The 20460-nt window shown below is 39.6% G+C and overlaps 1 protein-coding gene across 13 annotated transcripts; it reads right to left on the minus strand.

The window, feature by feature from the left end:
* Positions 1–577: 577 nt before the first annotated feature.
* On the minus strand, positions 578–13412 carry TEX35 (testis expressed 35). Of its 13 annotated transcripts, none has more exons than XM_051998876.1 (10): positions 13214–13412; positions 12993–13079; positions 11902–11973; positions 11418–11474; positions 10614–10673; positions 6384–6448; positions 5942–6008; positions 5518–5561; positions 3990–4107; positions 578–772 (listed from the first exon to the last, which is right to left on the minus strand). In XM_051998876.1, exons 1-10 carry the CDS (start codon positions 13313–13315, stop codon positions 716–718), a joined length of 729 nt encoding a protein of 242 aa, XP_051854836.1. In that variant the 5' UTR covers positions 13316–13412; the 3' UTR covers positions 578–715. The 13 variants fall into 13 exon arrangements, with proteins under 13 accessions (XP_051854836.1, XP_051854843.1, XP_051854838.1 ...); XM_051998878.1 differs by lacking the exon at positions 578–772 and adding an exon at positions 2683–2952 and having other exon boundaries at positions 12993–13075; positions 13268–13412; XM_051998873.1 differs by lacking the exon at positions 578–772 and adding an exon at positions 2683–2952 and having other exon boundaries at positions 13268–13412.
* Between the last annotated feature and the right edge of the window lie 7048 nt (positions 13413–20460).

Genomic DNA, 20460 nt, shown 5'->3' on the forward strand with positions numbered 1-20460 from the left:
TACAGGCTTTTAGTTTCTTGTTTGCAAAGTGAAGGTAGCTTAGAATGACCTGTAAGGAACCTTTCCACCTCTAATCTACTATTTTTATGAATGATAAAAATGGCCACTATTTTAGGTTTGCAAAGCATTTTACAAACCTTATCTCAAACAAAACAAAAGACAGGTGCTATTGCTTACATTTCATAGAGAAGGAAACTGAAGCAGACACAGTGTGGCCCTCTTCTCTTATTGAGGTACACAGAACCATTTTTCTCTAGGATCCTAGGTGTCTTAATATTTTTCAATTCCATGTTCCTTTTAGAATTTTTTTCTATCTTTACCATTGTTGTGAAGCTCATTGTGAACCTCTATGAACTGTAGGAGCTAACATTATTATTATTATGGCAAGTTGACAAGGAAAGATGGGTCAGAAATTGGGAAATGCAAAGAATTTGTGTGCTTCCCAGGAGCATCCCCCTTTCCTCCTTCCCATCTGTTGATTGTTATCTGTGAGCTTAAAATCAGATGAATAAGCATGTTAAAATTGCTTATGAAGTAAACTTGAAAAGGATTAAGAAACTATCCCATCAACAAAATATGTGATTTGGGGATGTTTATTTTGACTGCTCAGAGGCCTTTCTTCTCATTATCCTGTTTTGAACTTTGTTGTGGACAGGTAGAATTACTGAACTTCTGTATTTCCAGTTTCAATGAGCTGTCATTGTAAAATTCATTTTCACCTGTAGTTTTTGCTGTTGCTGCTGTGGAATACACTCTTTAGTTCCTGGCAACTCTGAAGAGCAAAAGATTAGATCAATTCCTCTCATTTCCCCAATTCCTGGCTCCTCTTTCCTTATCTCACTCCCATAATAATAATAATAATAATAATTGACATTTATATAGTATTTTCAGGTTTGCAACATGTTTTATGGACATCCTTTGAGCCTTACACCCATGCTCTATGGTGAAGAGCACCCAAAGAGAGCTTAAGACTGGATGTGGAGTCAATCTTTAGGGGGCAATAATCCTAGAAGTTTCTCCTTCCCAGAGCTGCCGTGAGGCTCAAATAAAATAATCTGTGTAAATCAGTGTGCAAACCTATTGCTGACTCATCAGCTGTAAATACAACATTTTTCTCAACTTGAAGTTCAGCATTCTTTCAGATACATTCATCACTGTGACTACTCTAATTACTGTGCTTATATCAAAGATCTAGAATTTAAAAAATCACTTATGCAGATAATTACTATAACTTAGTAGATAAATTTTAGAAAGTTGCTTGAAGCACCAACAAGTTAAATGAGTTGCCTATAGTCATATAGGTAAGTGTGAGAGGCAAGATTTGAATCCAACAGTTCCTAACTCTGAATCTAGTATTTGATCCACTTCACCAAGTTGCCAGTTACTTTACTTATTATCTGTAATTACATATTTTTACTATTCAAGGGAAAAAGTTATTGTCTTCTCTCTCTTCTCAAAGATAAATGCTTTAAAGAACAGAGGCTGAGAAGGCTACTTAGTCATGTTAAAATGTGGCCAAGCAGACTTGATCAACATCAGCTGCCCCTGCCTTGGAAGCAGCTGGTGATGCAGTGGATAGAGCACTGATCCTGAAGTCAGGAACATGAGTTCCAATCTAACTTCAAACACTAGCTGTGTGACCTTCAACTGTAAAATAGAGATAATGGCACCCATTCTCCTAGAATTATTGAGACTTAGATAAGATTATATTTATAAAACAGTTGGCATAGTGCCTGGAACATACTAAGTACTATATAAATACCAGCTATGATTATGATTGATTCTCTTTGACCTTTCCTACTCCAACCTAATCCATGTTTATTTCTGATCTATTAACAGATTTTGACTTTCTTCAGACTCTGACTCAAAACTTTAGCAGATTTAGATCTTTTCCTCTTCTCTGATTTCTTTTAAAATATTGGCTATTAGTAGCACAGCTAAAAGAATACCCAGGAGACTTCTCTGTCAGCTGCTTTTTACCATCACCACCTTCCACCAACATCATAGCCATCATCAACAGCATTTCCATCATCATCACTATACCGTCTGTGACCATCACCACCAATATTATCACCACCATCTCCACCATTGTTATCTCCATCAGCACTGTAGTAATACCATCACCACAACTACCAACAACAGTATCATCTCTACCACCATCACCATCACCATCACCATCTCCAACACCATCACAATATCACCTTTACTAACTTTACCACTAACCCACCACCACTGTTACAACTATTTCTACCATCACCACACCTCCACCATCATCACTACTACCATAATCATTACCTTCAACACCATTACCATTCACTACTACTGTCACATATATCCCTTTCCTTGGGACTATTCTGTTTTTCCCAGGTATCATTTACCTCCTTGAGGACAGGTTTTTTCTGTATTGCATGTTTCTTAGTACTTAGCACCTGATATGTGGTTATTAGGCACTTATTTATTAAATATCTAGATTAGCTGGCTGACTGATTATCTGCTTGTCAAGTTGACTGGTTGACTTGCTGGGTGCTTGACCCACCTGACTAGGTGACTATTGAAGAGAAGCAAAAAACTAGGAAAGGGAAAAGAAACAATGGCACCAGCTCCTGTAATAAGACAATGTGTCTGCGTATGGTGGAGAGAAATAGAGGCCCTCCTCCCCCAAATCAAAGACAAAGTCACATCTATCTTATGGTAAATGAAGACTTTAATCTCTTGGAGAAAAAAATAGTGGGGAGCTAAGAGGGCAGTAAACCCTCTATGTGCAGCTCAATGAGTGGGGAAAGGATGAAACGAAGGTGCTGATAGGTTCTGCGACTGCATATTGTAGGGAGAGCGTCCTTGACGGCATTGGGATTCAGATAGATATAGATCAGAAGGCAGCACCACAGTCCGATGGTTAAAACAGTGCCCACGCTCAAAGTGGCAATTTTCCTGTTGTAAGATGGAGTTAGACTGAAGGAGAGTGGAGGAAAAGAAAAAGAGGAGAAGGGAAAGGGAGGAAAACAGGAGTGGATAGAGAAAGGGAAAGAAAAAAGGAAGGAGAAGAGAGCAGGGAAGAGAGAAGAAATGAAAGAGGGAAAGGGAAAGAAAGGGAAAGAAAAAAGGAAGGAGAAGAGAGCAGGGAAGAGAGAAGAAATGAAAGAGGGAAAGGGAAAGAAAGGGGAGAGGAGAGAAGAAGAAATGAGGAAAAGAAGAGGAGAAGAGAGGATGGAAAAGGAGGGCAGAAGAGACAAGAAAGATAGATAGAGGGAAGAAGAGATGAAGAGGAGAGAGGGGAGAGGAGGAGAGAGGGAAGGGAAAGAGAAGAGAGGAGGAGAGAGGATATGGAGGGGAAGACATGAGAAGAGAAGTATTCCTGATCCCCTCCTCTTCCAGGGCATCAAGATGGAACTTTAGAATACCCTGAATCTCCCTAATGTTACAAGTAAGCATTGGAAATGCCAGTTCAGGTTTCACAGTCTGCTTGGTCCCATCACTGGTCTCATTTGATCTGATTTTCCCTTTCCCCTTTCAATTTTCTATGTTCTACCTTTCCCACCTGGAAAACAGGAAACTCTTTGTACCCAAGGAGTATGGATATCCATGGACGTGGCGCCAGACATATAACTAGGAATATGCAAACAGGATGGTGGCGTAAAGACATAGTTGCTCTGAGATTTCAAGGCATCCCTGCCAGATCCCAATTCCCATTTTCTCCATCTCTCTGTGACCCCAAGAAGTCTCACCTAATTCTAGGAATCCAATTTTTGGGAGGCTGCTGGAGCTCCTGCCCACTAGAACCCCAAAGGGAATTTTCTCCAACTCCCCCTTTTTAGGGGGCACAGAAGTAGCATACACAGCAAAATTCTCCAGTTTCCCCAACAATAATGTTTATGAATCTTTAGTTAAGGATGATTCATAGATAGTTATAAAGCTCATACAAAGATCTAATGATTTAAAAAGGAAGGCTATTCCCTCTCCCACCCTCCCCACTGCCCAGGAGATATTACCTTCCTGATAATCTGTGCCTTCTTCTCTTTACCCTTCCCTTCCTTCACCTCTCTTTCCTTCTCAAAAATCCTGATTGGAGGCTTAGAGATCTTTTTAGTTTGGTCCAGATCCTTAGGGCTATTGTAAATTGAAAATCAAGGCTAAATGAACAAGGACCCCCAACTCCCCCCTTGATATTAGTAGTGGAGGGAGGAGAGGAAGGGAGGGTGAGGCGCGTAGTGCTGACTTGGGCACAAAACCAAATAGTCCTAAGTATTTCTCTCCCCACACCCCCAGAAAATCAGAAGAGAATTTGATCAGAAAGCCACTTGGAAAGTTTTCTGTGTCTCATTTACTTCCCCAACCCATTGCCAACTTGTATACATATTCCAACCCAGTCATGCTCAGCATTGTGGTCTCATGGGAAGAGAAAGAATTAAGGGAGGGACAACTGGAACAAAGCTAAGAGGAGAGCCAATGATCTGGACTCCCGATCCCTTGTGCTTTTCCCAAAAGGAGACTATAACAGCACAACCCATTTATAGAGCCTTTGGTGTTTTCCAAAGTGCTTTCTTTATCACCACCATGAGATATGAAAGTGCAAAAATTATTCTTCCCATTTTATAGATGGGAAAGCTGAGGCACAGAGAGATGACATGATTTTTCTATGGTCATATAGTTAAAATCAAAGCCAGACAACAGAAGTTTTTTTTTTTTTTTTGACCAGATGTACTTTCATTGGCATATGGAATTTCCTCTATCAATGCAGAGTAATGTTTTCTGAACTTCTTATAGGTTTAGAGAGTTGGCCAAAGTCCTTCAGGTTAAATGACTTGCCTAGGGGTCACAATGATACTATGTGTCAGAGGGGAGACTTGGACTCAGATCTTCCTGACTCTTTATCCATTATGTCACACTGTCTCTCAGAGGACTAATAGAAAGAAAAAAAACATAGTTCTTTCAAGTTAAACTAAGAATTAAAACTAATTAGACTTATTGTGAACATGGCCCAAGGTGGTTGAGAAAGCCATTGTGGATGAAGCGGTTTCAAATGTCTTACAGACACCCTGGAGTTGTGCGTACTCCTCCATCCCCTCCCCTCCTTTTCTTCTCAGGCTTGAATCAGTGAGTTAGGCAGGGCTGTATTGTTAGCAGAATCTATGAGCTGCCCCCCATTCCCCTCCCACATCTGTTCACAGGGGTCCTTCTCTACAGCCACATAAGCAGATATCTCAAAGTTTCTGGCATCTCAAAGCTCTAGGAGATGGCACCATGGACAGTGTCAGACTCAGAGTCAAAAACAACCATGTCTGCGGCACTTACTAAGTGACCCTTTGCAGACTATTTAACTTTTCTCAGCCTCAGTTTTCTTATCTGTATAATGGGGATAATAATGGTTGTTTTGAGGATTAAATAAGATAATATATATTATCAAACATGTTGTGAACCAAAGCTCTATATACATACTAGCTATTATTTGAATAAGATTGGGGATGAGTGGGGCACCCCAGGAGAGGAGACTGACCCTTAGTATAGGTGCTTGCTTACCTGATACTACTGCAGTTTTTCTGGGAACATGACAAACAATTCTCCTGAATGGATGGAAATAACACAAGACAGATAAATTTCCCCATATCCAAGATGGAACCCCAGTCAGAGAGGACTGTGGACTAATGGAACGATCTTCATGATCTTGGAGCAAATAATGTCTAATAAGTGACTCTGAAATGACCATATGACTTACTTAGTAATTCCCTCAGATTTAGAGATCAGGAGCAGCAAAAAGGGATCGATGGGGCACAGAGAGCAGGAGAAGTGGAGAAAGAGGAAGGAAGTGTGACCATAGTAGTAAGGACATTGTGAGAAGTAGAAGCAAGCAGAGAAAAAAAAAAAAGAAGAATGGCAATGGGAGGGAACCTGCAGAGAAGGGGCTGGGACCAGGATGAAGTACAAGGAAGTGACCTTCACTCACATAATAAGTCCCACCACTAAATCTCTCAGATGAGTCTTTCCCTGTTGCAGGCTGGTAGTGTTTCTTCCTGTAAGGACAAAGAATGATCAATCTTGACTCAGTATGTCAGTATCTTCTGTCAGACCCATTAATTTAAGCTTGTGTTTTTTCTTGTGTTTTTTTCCAGTGTAATTTTCATTCTCTGTGTGTTACCCCCGTGGGAACAGATACCTTAGAGATTTTCTAAACATAGAGGGCGGCCATGAACTCAAGATGGATTGAAGTATATTGATTACAATTCCTTATCAGGGTCTTAGGGCAGTCCAGAATAATGGAGGAACTGGAAGATAGAATCCTTTTTGTATGTTGTATGTGTGAAGGTAGAATTCCTTATTTTACCCTACCAAGTAAACCAAATAGAGTGAGAATATTTTGGTAAGGGGCAAAAGAGAGTTACACTTACAGCTTTTTGTTTGTCTCTAGCTTTATTAAGACTTCCATTCTCTCATCCATATCCTTCTGCATGTCCTTTAGGAGACAGGGTAGAGAGTTAAAATCTTCCTTTAATACAGGTGTTTCAAGATTCATTTTCCCATTCCTACGTGAAACTTGGTGCTGACCCCAGATAGGACCTTGCTTCATGAAAACTCAAGAGGATTTTGGTATCTTGTTTTAAAAGAATCTTTGCTACATTTCTGTGAGCCTAATAGGAGGGAACTCTAATTTCTATCTTTGTTATCCCATTGGACAGTAAGAAAAGAGGCACAAGTTCAGTTCAACATTAATGAAGTATACTGAGTTGTGTAGAACTTGTGTTGGACATTGGGATTAAGAAGGAGGATCTAAAGGTTAGATGAGACAAAGTCCCTGTCCCAAGTATAGAAGATTTTGTAATAGTCACCAGGACAGACAAGGGACCAAAAGATGAATCTCCTGATTTTCATGTTCATTCAAGAGTAGACAGTCTCAACATTAACAAGATAAGGAACCTGATCTTGCTTGGTGCTGTGCTTATAGGATGGGAGAGTTATTTATTCCACAGTTTTCATCCATTTTTATAGCTTCTATTTTCTTTTTTAATGGTAGTATATTCCCCCTCCCTCAATTACATGTACAAATTTTCAACATTCTTTTTTTTTTTTTAATTTGCTGTGGCAATTGGGATTAAGTGACTTGCCCAGGGGTTACACAGCTAGGAAGTGTTAAGTGTCTGAAACCAGCTTTGAATTCAGATCCTCCTGACTTCAGGGCTGGTGCTCTATCTACTGCACCACTTAGTTGCCCCCTCAACATTCTTTTTTTTTTTTAATTTAGTTTTGGATTTTTCCTTCATTCCTTTTCCCACTCCCTTCCCTGAGAGAGTAAATAAATGTAAAGGTTATACATGTGTAGTCATGTAAAATATATTTCTATATTAAGTCATTTGTGGAGAAACAACTGAAATAGAAAAAAGGAAGGAAGGAAGGAAGAGAAAAAAGAAAGAAAGAAAGAGAAAAAAGAAAGAAAGAAAGAAAGAAGAAAGAAAGAAAGAAAAAAGAAAGAAAGAAAAAAGAAAGAAAGAAGAAAGAAAGAAGAAAGGGAAAGAAAGGAAGGAAGGAAGGAAGGAAGGAAGGGAGGGAGGGAGGGAGGGAGGGAGGAGAAAGGGTGAAAAGAACAGTAACAGAAATCAGTCATCATATTGATTGGAGTTCTTAAGTCTTTCAAGTTGTCTTTACAATGTTGTTTTTATTATGTAAATTATTCTGGATGTATTTACTTGACATCAAGTTTATTCAAAGCTCCCCAGGTTTCTTTGAAACTGTCCTTTTTATCAGTTTTTGTAAATTAATAGACAGTCAATAAATATTTTTAAGCTTCCTACTACGCACCAGGGACTATGCTTATTAGGTACTGGGAATACCAAAGAAACAATCTAATAGTAAAATTTAAATTAGGTGCATAGACCATAATTTGTTCAACCCTTCTTTAATTGGGGGCACTCCTTTGGTTTTGAGTTCTTTGTCACTACAGAAAAAGCTGTCATAATTATTTTTGTTTACATGATTCTACTTTTATCTTTTTGAGGGCTACAGACCTACTAGTGGTGTCAATGAGTTGGAGGATTTGCAGAGTTTATTAACTTTTATAACTTAGTTCCAAATTGGTTTCCAGAATCATGATAAATTCAGGATTCAGGAGTTTTCTTGGCAGAGATACTGAAATGGTTTGCCATTTCCTTCTTTTGCTCATTTTACAGATGAGGAAACTGAGGTACTTCGCGTCAGAACCACAAGTCTTAAGAGTCTTTCATCATTTCATGAAAGAACTTACTTGCATTATCTTTCACCTAGATTCCTAAAGACTTTTTTTCTTCTTCTTCTCATCACATAGCTATAGTACGTGTCTGAGGCTAAACTTTTTGAACTAAAATTTGAACTAAAGATTTGATTTGAACTAAAGAGGAGGAGTCTCCTGACTTTAGACTTGGCACTCTATCCACTGGGTCAACTAGTTTCAAATTCCTCTCCTCTCAAAATTCAGAATAAGAGGTAATTTTTAGATACAACCAATTCCAGAATTTCTTTTGTTTGACTGTACATTTTTACAAGTTTTTTCCCCCTCCTTTTTCAATGGGGGTCTAATTCAACCTCATTTCTTATTAATCTTCAACCTGATCCCTGCAATACATTTAGCCTGTCATCTTCTTACTGGCCCCTTAATGCTTGCTCCTCCTGCCTGCCTACTGTCTAAATCCTACTTGTATTTCCAGCTCAGTTCAAATCTTGCTGCTTCCATGAAGAATTTTCTAATTATTCAAGCTTGAAATTATCTCTCTCTTCTCTGAATTACCCCTATTTCACTTTGACTCAGGATCACAAGTCTTAAATTTAAATGAGTCTCTCATTTCATGGAAGTATTTATTTGCATTGTTTGTCACCTAGATTCCTTCTTCTTCTTGCTATTCCCTACAGTGTTAAAAGGGTTCAAATCCTGTCTTATTGTGTTTGTTTTAGTCCAGTCATTTTAACATTCACAGCTTCATTTGCAACTTCCAACTTTACCTCTCTATGCCCTATGTTGCTTAATAATATAATAACAACAGCTAATTGATTAGAGAAATGCAAATTAAAACAACAAGTACCATCTCGCACCTCACAGATTGGCTAAAATGACAGGAAAAGATAATAAAAATGTTGAAGGGAATGTGGGAAAACTGGGACACTAATACATTGTTGGTGGAATTGCGAAATGATCCAACCATTCTGGAAAACAATATGGAACTATGTCCAAAGGACTATCAGACTGAATATCCTCTGACCCAACAATGCCATTACTGGCTCTGTATCACAAGAACATCATAAAGAAGGCAAAAGGACCCACAAATATGTAAAAATGTTTGTAGCAGCTCTTTTGTGGTAGCAAAAGTTGGAAAATGAGTAAGATACCCATCAATTGAGGAAGGGCTGAACAAGTTGTGATATATGAAAGTTAAGGAATTGTAATGACCACGTATTTAAGGTCAGCCGGAGTCAGGAATTCAGGTTAAGGGAAAAATCTTCAATATTTATTGAAGTGAAGAGGTGAATAAAGATTGCTATAGCAAATATAGGCAAGAAAGATTGCGATAGCAAATATAGGCAGTTGCGACAGGAAGCCAGCTAAGAGAGAGGGACGCGAGCCGAGCCAACCGTGGAGGCAACCGTGGCAATGGCCATCCCAAAAGTCTCTCCTCCCCTTCCTTTTCCACTCCCCTGCCTCCACCCACCAAAATCGTCATTTCCTATACAACACATCAGGACTTGCACAAAGAGTGGGTGGGGGCCATTCTTTCTCCAAGCTTACATATTAATAGAGTATGGTCCAATTACTATTTAGCCTCATGTGCTTGGGACCTCAGTGCATCAACTCAAGCCTCAGCCCATTACATGGAATATTAGTGTTCTATAAAAAATGATGAACAAGCTGGTTTTAGAAAAGTCTGGAAAGATTTACAGGAACTGATGCTGAATGAAACAAGCAGATCCCAGAATACAGTACACAATAACAGCAAGAATGTGTGATGATCAACTATGAAAGGCTTGGTTCTTTCTCTGTGGTTCAGTGATTCAAAGCCATCCCAATAAACTTTGGATGGACAATGTCATCTGCAGCCAGAGAGAAACTATGAACATAGAATATTATAAACAACATATACTATGTTCACTTCTTTTTTCTGTTTTTTTCTCTCTCATGATTTTTCTCTTTTGAACTGCTTTTCCTCTCCTTATTTATTAATAAAAATAATAACAGCTAGCATCTACAAAGCACCTAGCTATGAACATAGAATATAAACAACACATACTATGTTCACTTCTTTTTTCTGTTTTTTTCCTCTCTCATGGTTTTTCTCTTTTGAATTGCTTTTTCTCTTCTAACTTAGAAATAAAAAGAATAACAGCTAGCATCTACAAAGCACTATATGCCAGGCACTATGCTAAGCACTTTACAAATATTATTGCATTGAATTCTCACAACCACCATGAGAGAAAGGCACGTTTATCATCTCCATTTAAACACTGAGGAGACTGAAGCAATCAGAAGTGAATTGTCCAGAATCACACAGCTAGTGGGTGACTGAGGCGGAATTGAAATCCTTTAAAGCCTTTTTGATTCCAGTTCCAGCATTCATTTTCCTGGGCCACCTAGATGCTCTATGATTTTGTGATTGGCTCACCTTCATAATGTCTACGAGCTCCTGGAGTTTATCAAAATCCTTGTTCATTATATATTTTATCTAATGTGGAGGAAAGAAAAGAGAATTACATGAGTTTGTACTCACAAGAAGGAAGGTGTTGTCCCCTTTGAGGTTCTTTCTAGAGAAAAGGGAAGGGGCTATTTCTGCACTGAGTATACTCTTGAACTTGATGACCAAGCCTTTCCTAAGGATTCTGGGAAGAGGTTGCTAGCTAGATTTATTTATATTGGGAAGGAGATCCTGAAATCTCTCTTCCTTAAATCTACTGAGTCTTTTACAGTGAGGTCTGGGAATCTTCCCAGAAGCAAAGATCCTAAAGGCGTCAGACTTTAAATCTTAGAGCAAATGGAGGCCAGATCTGAATCCCTTCCCTACCCTCATGTCCTCAGGATGGAATAGTGGGTATATTGATGGACTTGTAGTCAGGAAAACCTGGCTTCAATTCTTGTTTTTGGCTCTTAGAAACTGTATGACCCAGAGCCTAACAGTGAAATTTTCTGTGTTCTCCGTTTCCTCTTCTATAAAATTAAGGGACTGAAGACGGTGGAATCTACGGTCTCTTCCAGACTGAAATCTATAATTTCCATAAATCTGCTCCTACTGTAAATGCTTTTGTTCTATAAGCATATTCTATATTCTATGTAACAAATCTAAAGGCTCTGCTATAAACTTTTACACATGTGAACTTCTTCACCCACTCCCATACCACCAGATTGCCTTTATTTTCACCTTTTGGACCTTCTACCCAGTTCCTCTTTGTTCCACAAATCTTTGTGTCATTACCTGATGTATTTCTTCCATTTTTCCTTTGAGCTCTTCCCTCACCTCCTTTAGTTCATGCTATGGAAATACAAAGGAGAAGAGGAGTGGAAAGAAATCTGAGCTGGGGAAATATGAGTGAAAGAAGAAGAAAACTTAAGATGAAAGCGGGAGAGAAAAGGTCCAGAATTATAGGAACTCCCAGAAGATCCTCCCTTGTATAGCTTCTGACAGCAGTGATCCTCTCCTACTTCTAACCTCTACTCCTGGATATTCTTTCTTCCTTAGGTTTTCATGGAAGGGGAGAAGAGGGCCCATGAAGGTGGATTGGCTAGAGGACCCTTGAAGAAAATGAAATTCCCCCATCTAGATTAGAAGTGGAAACATATATGGCTTGACTATCTGTACCAATCCAAGGTCAGTTTAGTGACTTCATCTTCTCAGCTTTTCTGAAAGCATCTCTTATCTTCTTCTTCCTCCCCACCCAATTCTGGGCCCAGATACTTGCTTTTAAATCCTGTACTCCTCCTCCTCTTTTTGCCAGCATCATATCCTGTTTCGATTCTTTGCATTCACGAGCCTGTAGGTTAAAAGCAGAGATACACTGCAAATGGCAGGTGGAGGAGGCCAGTGGAAGCCAGAGTTGACTCAGTTGCTTCCTTAAAATATATATACTCTTCTCTCAGAGAGAAGTGGGCTGGTCCCCCTAACCTGGTCAGAAGCGGTTTTCTGGAACTTGGACAGAACTTTAAGACTCAAAATAAGAGAGAATTTTCCTTATTTCCTTCCAAGGAAATGGGGATTGAAATTCCAGTTTAAAATCAGAGAACCCCGAGTCTCTAAGTGGTTTCCAGAGATAGTTGGCTGGGATGGAGAGGAAAGAAATGGGTAGATATAAGGACAAAACCTGCAATTTGTTCGAGGGGTCAAGTGTCTCGAGGGCTCAGAGCTTGTGTCTTATTAATAAGTGCAGAGAGAAGGTTGTGTTAGTTGGCAAAGAAAGTATAGAGAACATGGGGGTCTAATATAGGTGGTACAGAAGATCTAGTGATCCTTTGGCTATGAATATTGGCAAATGAGGAGGACAGATTGAAGGGCATAGCCATGAAGTTACACTGTTCTTAAAGAAGAATTTTCTATCATTTGCCACTATCCGACAACGGAATGGGAAACATTGTGAGGTAATAAGTTCCCTGTACCCGGAAGTGTTCCAGCAGAGGATGGATGATCTGTCAAGGAACCCTGAAGACTGTTGTTGAGAAGATTGGGATGGAGGTTCAACATCTAAGACCCATTACAACTCCATGATCCCCTGATGGAACTCCTGGTCTCACCCCAGTCACAAGGATCATTGAGTTCTTATTCTATCCTGAGCAGTCTGATCCTGCTTCAGGGACAATGAGCCACTGATTGTCCTGCGTTCTGTGCGCCAATGGAACGGACAGCAGGGTCACACTTGGACGGAGGGACACCTTCTCTAAAGTGGGGCACACTCAGGTCTGCCTCCCCTTTTCTCCCCCCCCTTTCTCCTTCTCCCCCTGACAGCCAACAGAGCTGCCTCTGTGGATCAGAAAATAAACCAGAGAAGAGGTTTCTTACTAGGTATGAAAATGTCTCCATTCCTGTTTGAAGTGGCCTGTGGTTTTGGCTTCGTAGAGAGAGATAGTTGGTGTTTGTTCTGTCTGCCTTCAAGTGAGAGGAATCAGAGGAATCAGAAAAGATTACCAGGTTCTTCAAAGCAAGGAGCCCCCCTTCCCCATGACTCAGGATGCTAGAACCCAGCCCTCACTGTCCAGGGCAGAGCTCTTCCCCACCCACACCTTTCCTGTGCTGTAGACAGAAGAGGGGATAGGGATCAGTGTGTTGCCTCTTGCCTTCATTGCTGGGTTTGATCTCTTCATTTCTGCCTTCTTGGTTAACATGATGGAAAAGTCCAGAGTGTTAACTTTCCAACTTCTCACCACTTCCCCCCTCCCTCCAACCCCCTTGTTTGGTCCACTGGCCTATTTGCAAACTACTGGGAGACAGGACAGCCCCCTATGTGCAAAGTAACTTGAGGTCATAATGACCAAGATTCATCTACCACTGGATCTTGCCTTCCTGTGACTGACTTTTGCCTCAGTGTTTCAAGCTGAGAGGCTCAGTCTTAGACTAAAAAACTTTCCTTGTTGATAATGAAAGCTCCCTTACAAATCAATGTCCTGGAACTTAAAATAGTGTAGGAGAGGGATTGAAATTTGTGATTTCATTTTGTAGGGAATGGTCATATGAGAATTCTACATCTACCCATGCAGGAAGGCACATTCCCTGAAATATATATATATATATATATATATATATATATATATATATATATATATATATATATATATATATATACACACACATATACAGTTATCCCTTCCATACTGTGACTGTCCTCATTGTGGCTCTGATATATTGTGGGTGGGCATAAGAAAGTAAATGGGAATTTGGGGGGAGTTTTGTGGAAGCTGCAGATAACACAGAAAGGGTTTAGAAACTCAGAAATAAATAAAATATATGTATAGTATTGTGCAATATCAACCTTTAATTTTTTAATAACAATACTTCAGACTTTCTTCTCTGGTAGGAAGGAAAGGCCAAAAATTTTGTGGATTTTCCAGATTGCGGGGTGTTGTAGTCCCAGCTGCCATGATGTGGAAAGGATAAGTGTTGTCTTAGAGAGTTGGGCACTAAGAATTTCAGTGGCTTTCCCAGGATTACCTACTCATTACATGATCCAGGCAGGATTTGGATACAGGTGGTCCAAGCTTCAAGGCTGGCTCTCTATCCAATGTGCACATAGTAGACCCATCATAAATATTTCTTATTTTTATTTCTCATTTCAGGCAGTAGAAACACCTTGAGATGTGGGACCCAAATGCCTCCATTTGAATTTTTTAAAGTATCTCTGTAATCTTGGGCAAATCATGGGCTTGGAGAATCATGGGGATATTAGTGGTTAATGAACCAACTTCCTCTCACTTGACAGATGAAAAGAATGGAGAGTTAAGTGGTCATTAGCCCAGGCTCACATAGCTAGTACATATCTTAGGAGGATTTGAACTCAAATATTCCTGATTTCAAGTCAACACTCTACCTAATTATCTATCATGAAACTTATCCCAGACTTCAGTTCATCACCTTAAAATGGACTAGAGCGTAGGAGTGGGGAAGGGGATAGAAGAAGACAAAGACATACTTGGGGTATTTCGGTGATAAAGTAGATAGAGTGCAGGGCTTGGAGTTAGGTTCAAATTCAGCCTTAAACACCTATTAGCTGTGTGACCCTGGGCAAGTCAATTTACCTCTACCTGCCTAGTTTCCTCAACTGTAAAATAGAGATGATATTAGCACCCACCTCCCAGAGTTATTGGGAGGATCATAAGAGATGTTAGTATAAATGTTTAGCATAGTGCCTGGAACTGACATAAATCCTCATTTTCTTCCCTTCCCTTCAAGGCTGGTTCTTTACTCTTTCAGGGGTAACAAACTCAAATAGAAACATATCCGTCTGGGCAGTATATTGACTTAGGAAACTACAAATTACTGTATTTTTATTTATTTTGTTAAATACTTTCTAGTTCCAGTTCACTGAGAAGTACTGCAGGCATAGGGTCTGACCCTTCTGGACTCCACTGCTTATTGAATGTTTATTGAATTTTAAACCCAGATCTCCTTCTGCACCAAAATGCTTTCCATTTTTGCCACTTTGCTTTCCCTCAAGCCTCAGTTGGTCATTGTGTGGGCCTTGATGGTTCAGAGTGAGTCTAAATAGTAATTGTTTCTGTTTTGGCCAGAGACCCTGAGGATCTTCCCCTTGTAGATTGATTGTTTTTTTGGACTAGGTTAAAGAGATCACTCTTTGCTAATTCTTACCTCACCTAAATCACTAAATGGGTGTTGCCTCTATCAAATTGACCCTAAAGACCTTACCTTAAAAAGGCCAAGGTCTCCTGTTATCCTAATCTATATCTGGCCAATGCACCCAGGTGGATCTGATGGGGACAATGAAGCTGGTGACCTTGTACAGTCCTTCCTCACTTAAATCCAATTCTCTTGCATGTCACAGCATCACCTCCCTGGTGATGAATAAAGGACGGCATGAGAAAAATGCTATGGAAGTAACAACTTTGCCTTTCTTATCTGATCCTTGAAATAATCCTCCCAGGTCAATAGTGCCATTCTCATTCTCATTGCACTGGGGATCGTGTGACTTGTTCAAAGTTATAGGGCTTTTTGACTCCAACTTTACCATTCTTTTCATAGCAACATTCTGTCTTCATCTGTCTCTGAATCTCTATCTCTTTTTGTCTCTGTTTCTTTATCTCCCTCTCTTTGTTGTCTATCTCTCTGTCTCTCTCTTCCTGCTTAATATCTTAAAATGAATAAACTTTGAAACCTTCCTGTCAACAATGATGAGTTTTGGACAAACCCAATCCATTTCCCCCTTTTTTTGTTGAAAGCATTCATAACTAACTTCATTTTCTTTCCTTTATCTTTTGTATAACTTGTTAGTTGTGCTAATTTGAAGTAACCGGCAGCACAGACTACACAAATTTATTCAAATCACTTATGGCACAACAGCTTCTTACACCTGAAGTAGGGTGGTAACTCTCAGGAAATGTCTCTAGGACATGTTTAAATCCTGCCTTTTGCTTCTTTCTTTGAGTCTATAGATCCATGTAGATGAAGCCTGCAGCACTCGTGAGGAAAACCCCTTTTTTTCCTTTTTTTTTAATTAAAGCTTTTTATTTTCAAAATATATACATGGATAACTTTTCACTCCTACAAAACCCTGTGTTCTATTTTTTTCTTTTCCCTCCTCTCCCCCTCTCCTACAGTCGACAAAGACTCCAATATATGTTAAACATGTGCAATTCCTCTCTATATATTTCCACAAATATCGTGCTGCATAAGAAAAATCAGATAAAGAAGATGAGAAAGAAAATAAAATGCAGGCAAACAACAAAAGAGTGAAAATACTGTGTTGCAGTCCACATTTAGTCCCCACAGTCCCCTCTCTTGGTACAGCTGACTCTCTTTATCACAAGACCATTGAGATTGGTCTGAAAAACCTCATTGTTGAGAAGAACCACATCCATCAGAATTGATCATCATACAATCTTGCTGTTGCCATGTATAATGATCTCCTGGTTCTTCTCATTTCACTTAATATCAGTTCATGCAGGTCTCTCCAGGTCTCTCTGAAATCATCCTACTGGTGGTTTCTTATAGAGCAGCCCTTTGTAAACAGTCAAGCATCATAGAAATTTGAGCTGTGGCCATTAGGATTGGTTTCTCCATAATCCACTCAAGGCATATTTATGGGATCCCAGCCCCCTTCCACACTTCATCATACAAGGAAGAGAATGGTGGCTGTTGGGAACAATCAGGACCTTCACCTGGAGGCTGAGTCTTCTGGCTCATAGATGGGGCAGCTCTTTTTTCTCTGGCATCCCAAGGAGTTCTTTCTCAAGTTGGTTGGTCAGTATTATGAAAATAGTTGACATTGGTATATCATTTATCAATCACCATGAAATAATGGGTGGAGAATCACAAAAGACAGATTTAAACCAAGCCACCATCACTGTGTGACTAAGGAAGTCTTGGGGAAATCTTAATAGGATGCTGAAGTTGATTTTTACCAGAAAGGATGGGACAAGCTTGCTACTAATGTGTCCCTTCAATATTAATGTTTTACTTTAATTGCTTTGCTTTCACCACCCTAAAAAGTTAACTTGATTCTTGAACAACACACAGAGTGTTAAGAAGCAGAAGTTTTCAATAGGATGGGGGTAAATAGGACAGTGAGAATGTCTGGAGCCTAGAAAATAATGGGGACTATGACCTACAATCATGCTTCCCCTTATCCCCTTCCCAGAATGTTTATTGTAAGCATCCCTGTTTGACCTTAAATGCCGGAATAATACTGGGGCCCTGAATTATCCCCTTAATGGAATCTATATCAAAGTCATATTTCATTCTATTTAAGTCCTCGGGGATGGCATGTCCCTTTGCCCAGAGCTTTTGAGGATATCCTATCTCTTAGGAAATTAGGAAGCATTAATGAAAGTGTTTTCAATAAAAATAGTAAGGCTATAAATGACTTTTCTTCCCAAAATTTCTGAGCATTTCACTTCTATTCTACTCATTCCCTCCCTCTCATGCAGAGAAAGGGGACAGGTATTTTTATCACTTCTCTTTCATAGATAGGTAAACTGAGGCCAAGAGAGATAAAGTGCCTTGGTTAGGTTCAGTCAACTAGACATGGTGACAGAGCTTGGTACAAAACCCTCCAAGATGAGAATCAAGAGAGCTTTCAAATGTATTAGTAGCCAGGATTCACACCCCAGTCTACAGACTCCCAGCCCTTTGGTGTATGTTGTGAAAAGGAGCTGAGGCAAACAGGGTTAAGTGATTTGTCCAGGGTCATATGGCTAATAAGAGTCTGAAGCCAGATTTGAACTCTTACTCCAAACCCAGCACTCTACCCATTGCACCACTGAGCTGTCCCACAATGTCTAGAATACTATTATTCCTCTTTTCTACCTCCTTTCTGGGCTTCCTTTTAGTCTCAGCTAAAGTCTTCTTTTACTGACTTCTTTTTTATCATACACAAAACACAGACACATCTTGTTTGTAGCTGAAACAAAGCATTTAGTATTCCCTAGTATTAGCATTTAGCTTTCCCCAAATACTCATTTCTGGGAGTTGATTATCTCCACTTGGTGGACGGATATTTGATGGATAGCATCCAAGATGGGGCCTCATAAACAATAGTACTAGAAGCCATCTCTGATCTGAGGGGAAAAGTAGCTAGCCACCTTCTGAAGACTCAACCTGCTAGTGCACTAGGAGTTGAGGGAGTAGCTCTCTATAATATCATGGTGGATAGAATGATAAAAATGGGAGTCAGGAGAATCCTTCTTCAGATATCACAAGCACTGCATATGTGACCATAGGCAAATAACATACGTTTAAGAGTCTGTTAGGTACAAGGCACTTGTGCAAACAAAAAAGGGGGAAGATGGAGGACAGATAAGTGGAACTGTAAATAGAACAATTGGGCTTGGAATCAGGAAGAATCATGTTCATGGATTCAAATCTGACCTCCGACACAAGCTGTGTGATCCTGGACAAATCACTTAACTTTGTTTGACTCGGTTTCCTCATCTGTAAAATGATCTGGAGAAGGCAATGGCAAACCACAACAATACATTTGCCAAGCAAATCCAGATGAAGTCATGAAGAGCTGTCCATAACCAAAAAATGACCGAACAACTTGTATAAAAACACAGTAGGGCTTTTTCTCATGGAGCTTACATTCTAAAGTGACATATATTTACATTTTGTCTATGCTCTGAAAATGTAAAAAAATGTAAACAATGTAAAAAATAAGGAACGTAACAGAAATAAGAGGGCTTAGGACTGGGAGAAGAGGAATGCCACAAATAATGCTAATCAATACTAGCTTAGTAGCAATGACATGGATTGTAGTGGAGATAGTGCAAATTATGTAAAAATATAAATTGTGATCATGGAAATTGAACTTGGTCTAGAGGATTTATTAAACTTTTCCCACTCGTGACTCCCTTTTATCTGAGAAAATTTTGCATGACCCCAGATATATAGGGGGATAAAATAGGTATACAAATCAAACATTTACCATAATTGTAATTTCATAATCCTCACATTCAGTTACACAACCTCCCACTGGGGTCATGACCAATAATTTAAGAAGGTTTGGTCTAGAAGATTACTGTGATTTTTTCTTTTCTCCTAAGCCCTGGGAATGTGCAGGGATATGTTCATTTGAGGAAAATCAAAATGATGTCATAGTTTCCTATAGGATACTTTGTTCCTCATACCTCAGGCAAATGGGATGTTTACTTCCAGCCAAGCCAGGAAGCAGGTGCCTGTTTTCTAAACTTCCCTCATTCAAATTTGTAGATCCTTCCTTTAGTTGGAATAGCTAACAGCAGTACCTTAGGAAAAGGGAGGGCTTCTTACACCATGATATGTTCTGATTTATGAAATGCCCATTTGCAGGGTTACTGAATAAATCTTAAGACCAGAGTCTGGATTTTCAAGATATAATCACTGATGTCAGTTTTGGCTTCATTGGAGGAATGCAATTTTTTTCATCTGTTTATAGCAGTGACCTGATTCCCTTAGGAGCTCTGCTTGGTAATCTGGCATTAAGGGACCTCTTCATAGGCTTAGTTCTATATTCTCCTTGAATCTTCCCTGACCGTGCCAACCCAGAAAATCTCTTCCTTTTCCTGCATTTCCATGGTATCCATTTTTGGTTCCATTTGGTTGGAACATGAAGCATTTGCTGCTTGTTTATAGCTCTAGTACTATTGTCTTGAATTGTTATGTAGCTTTCATATTTTGGGGGTGGGAAAAGAGGCACTATCATATCTCCTGTCTTTTCAACTACCTCAAAAGTGGCTAGGTTGTGGAGTTAGAAAGACAGTTCAAATTCTACCTCATAAACTATGTATGATCCTCATTTTCAGTTTCCTCTTTGGGGATGTGGATGATAATAATTGCACTCACTTCAGAGGCTTGTGTTAAGAAATACATGAAATTATATATGAGATTCCAGACGTCTTAAGTGCAGATCAGCAACTCACTTGTAACTTACAGTCTTTGAGAAGGGACTTATTTGGGGCAGCTAGGTGATGTACTGGATAGAGCCCTGGAGGCAGGAGGACCTAAGTTCAAACTTTAAGTGACTTATGGTTGGGCACATAGTAAGTGTCAGAGGCAGGATTTAAGCCCAGCTATTCTTTACTCCAAAGCTGGATTTCTTTTCCCCCTAGATCATGCTGCTAATAATCAAAGAGATAGCGAATATGTAATTATTTTGACAAGTTTCGAATGCTATAATGTGTAACAGGGTCACTCTAGCCTCTTCCTGGAGTAGGATATCCTGGTACAGCTTCGTTTGTGTACTCCTATGGGACAAGATGCATAGCAATGGATAGGGACTGGCATGGATAATGAACAGAGAGAGGTGACTTCAGAGTCTTGGCAG

Source organism: Antechinus flavipes, chromosome 4 (assembly GCF_016432865.1).
Source record: "Antechinus flavipes isolate AdamAnt ecotype Samford, QLD, Australia chromosome 4, AdamAnt_v2, whole genome shotgun sequence".
Taxonomy (NCBI): domain Eukaryota; kingdom Metazoa; phylum Chordata; class Mammalia; order Dasyuromorphia; family Dasyuridae; genus Antechinus; species Antechinus flavipes.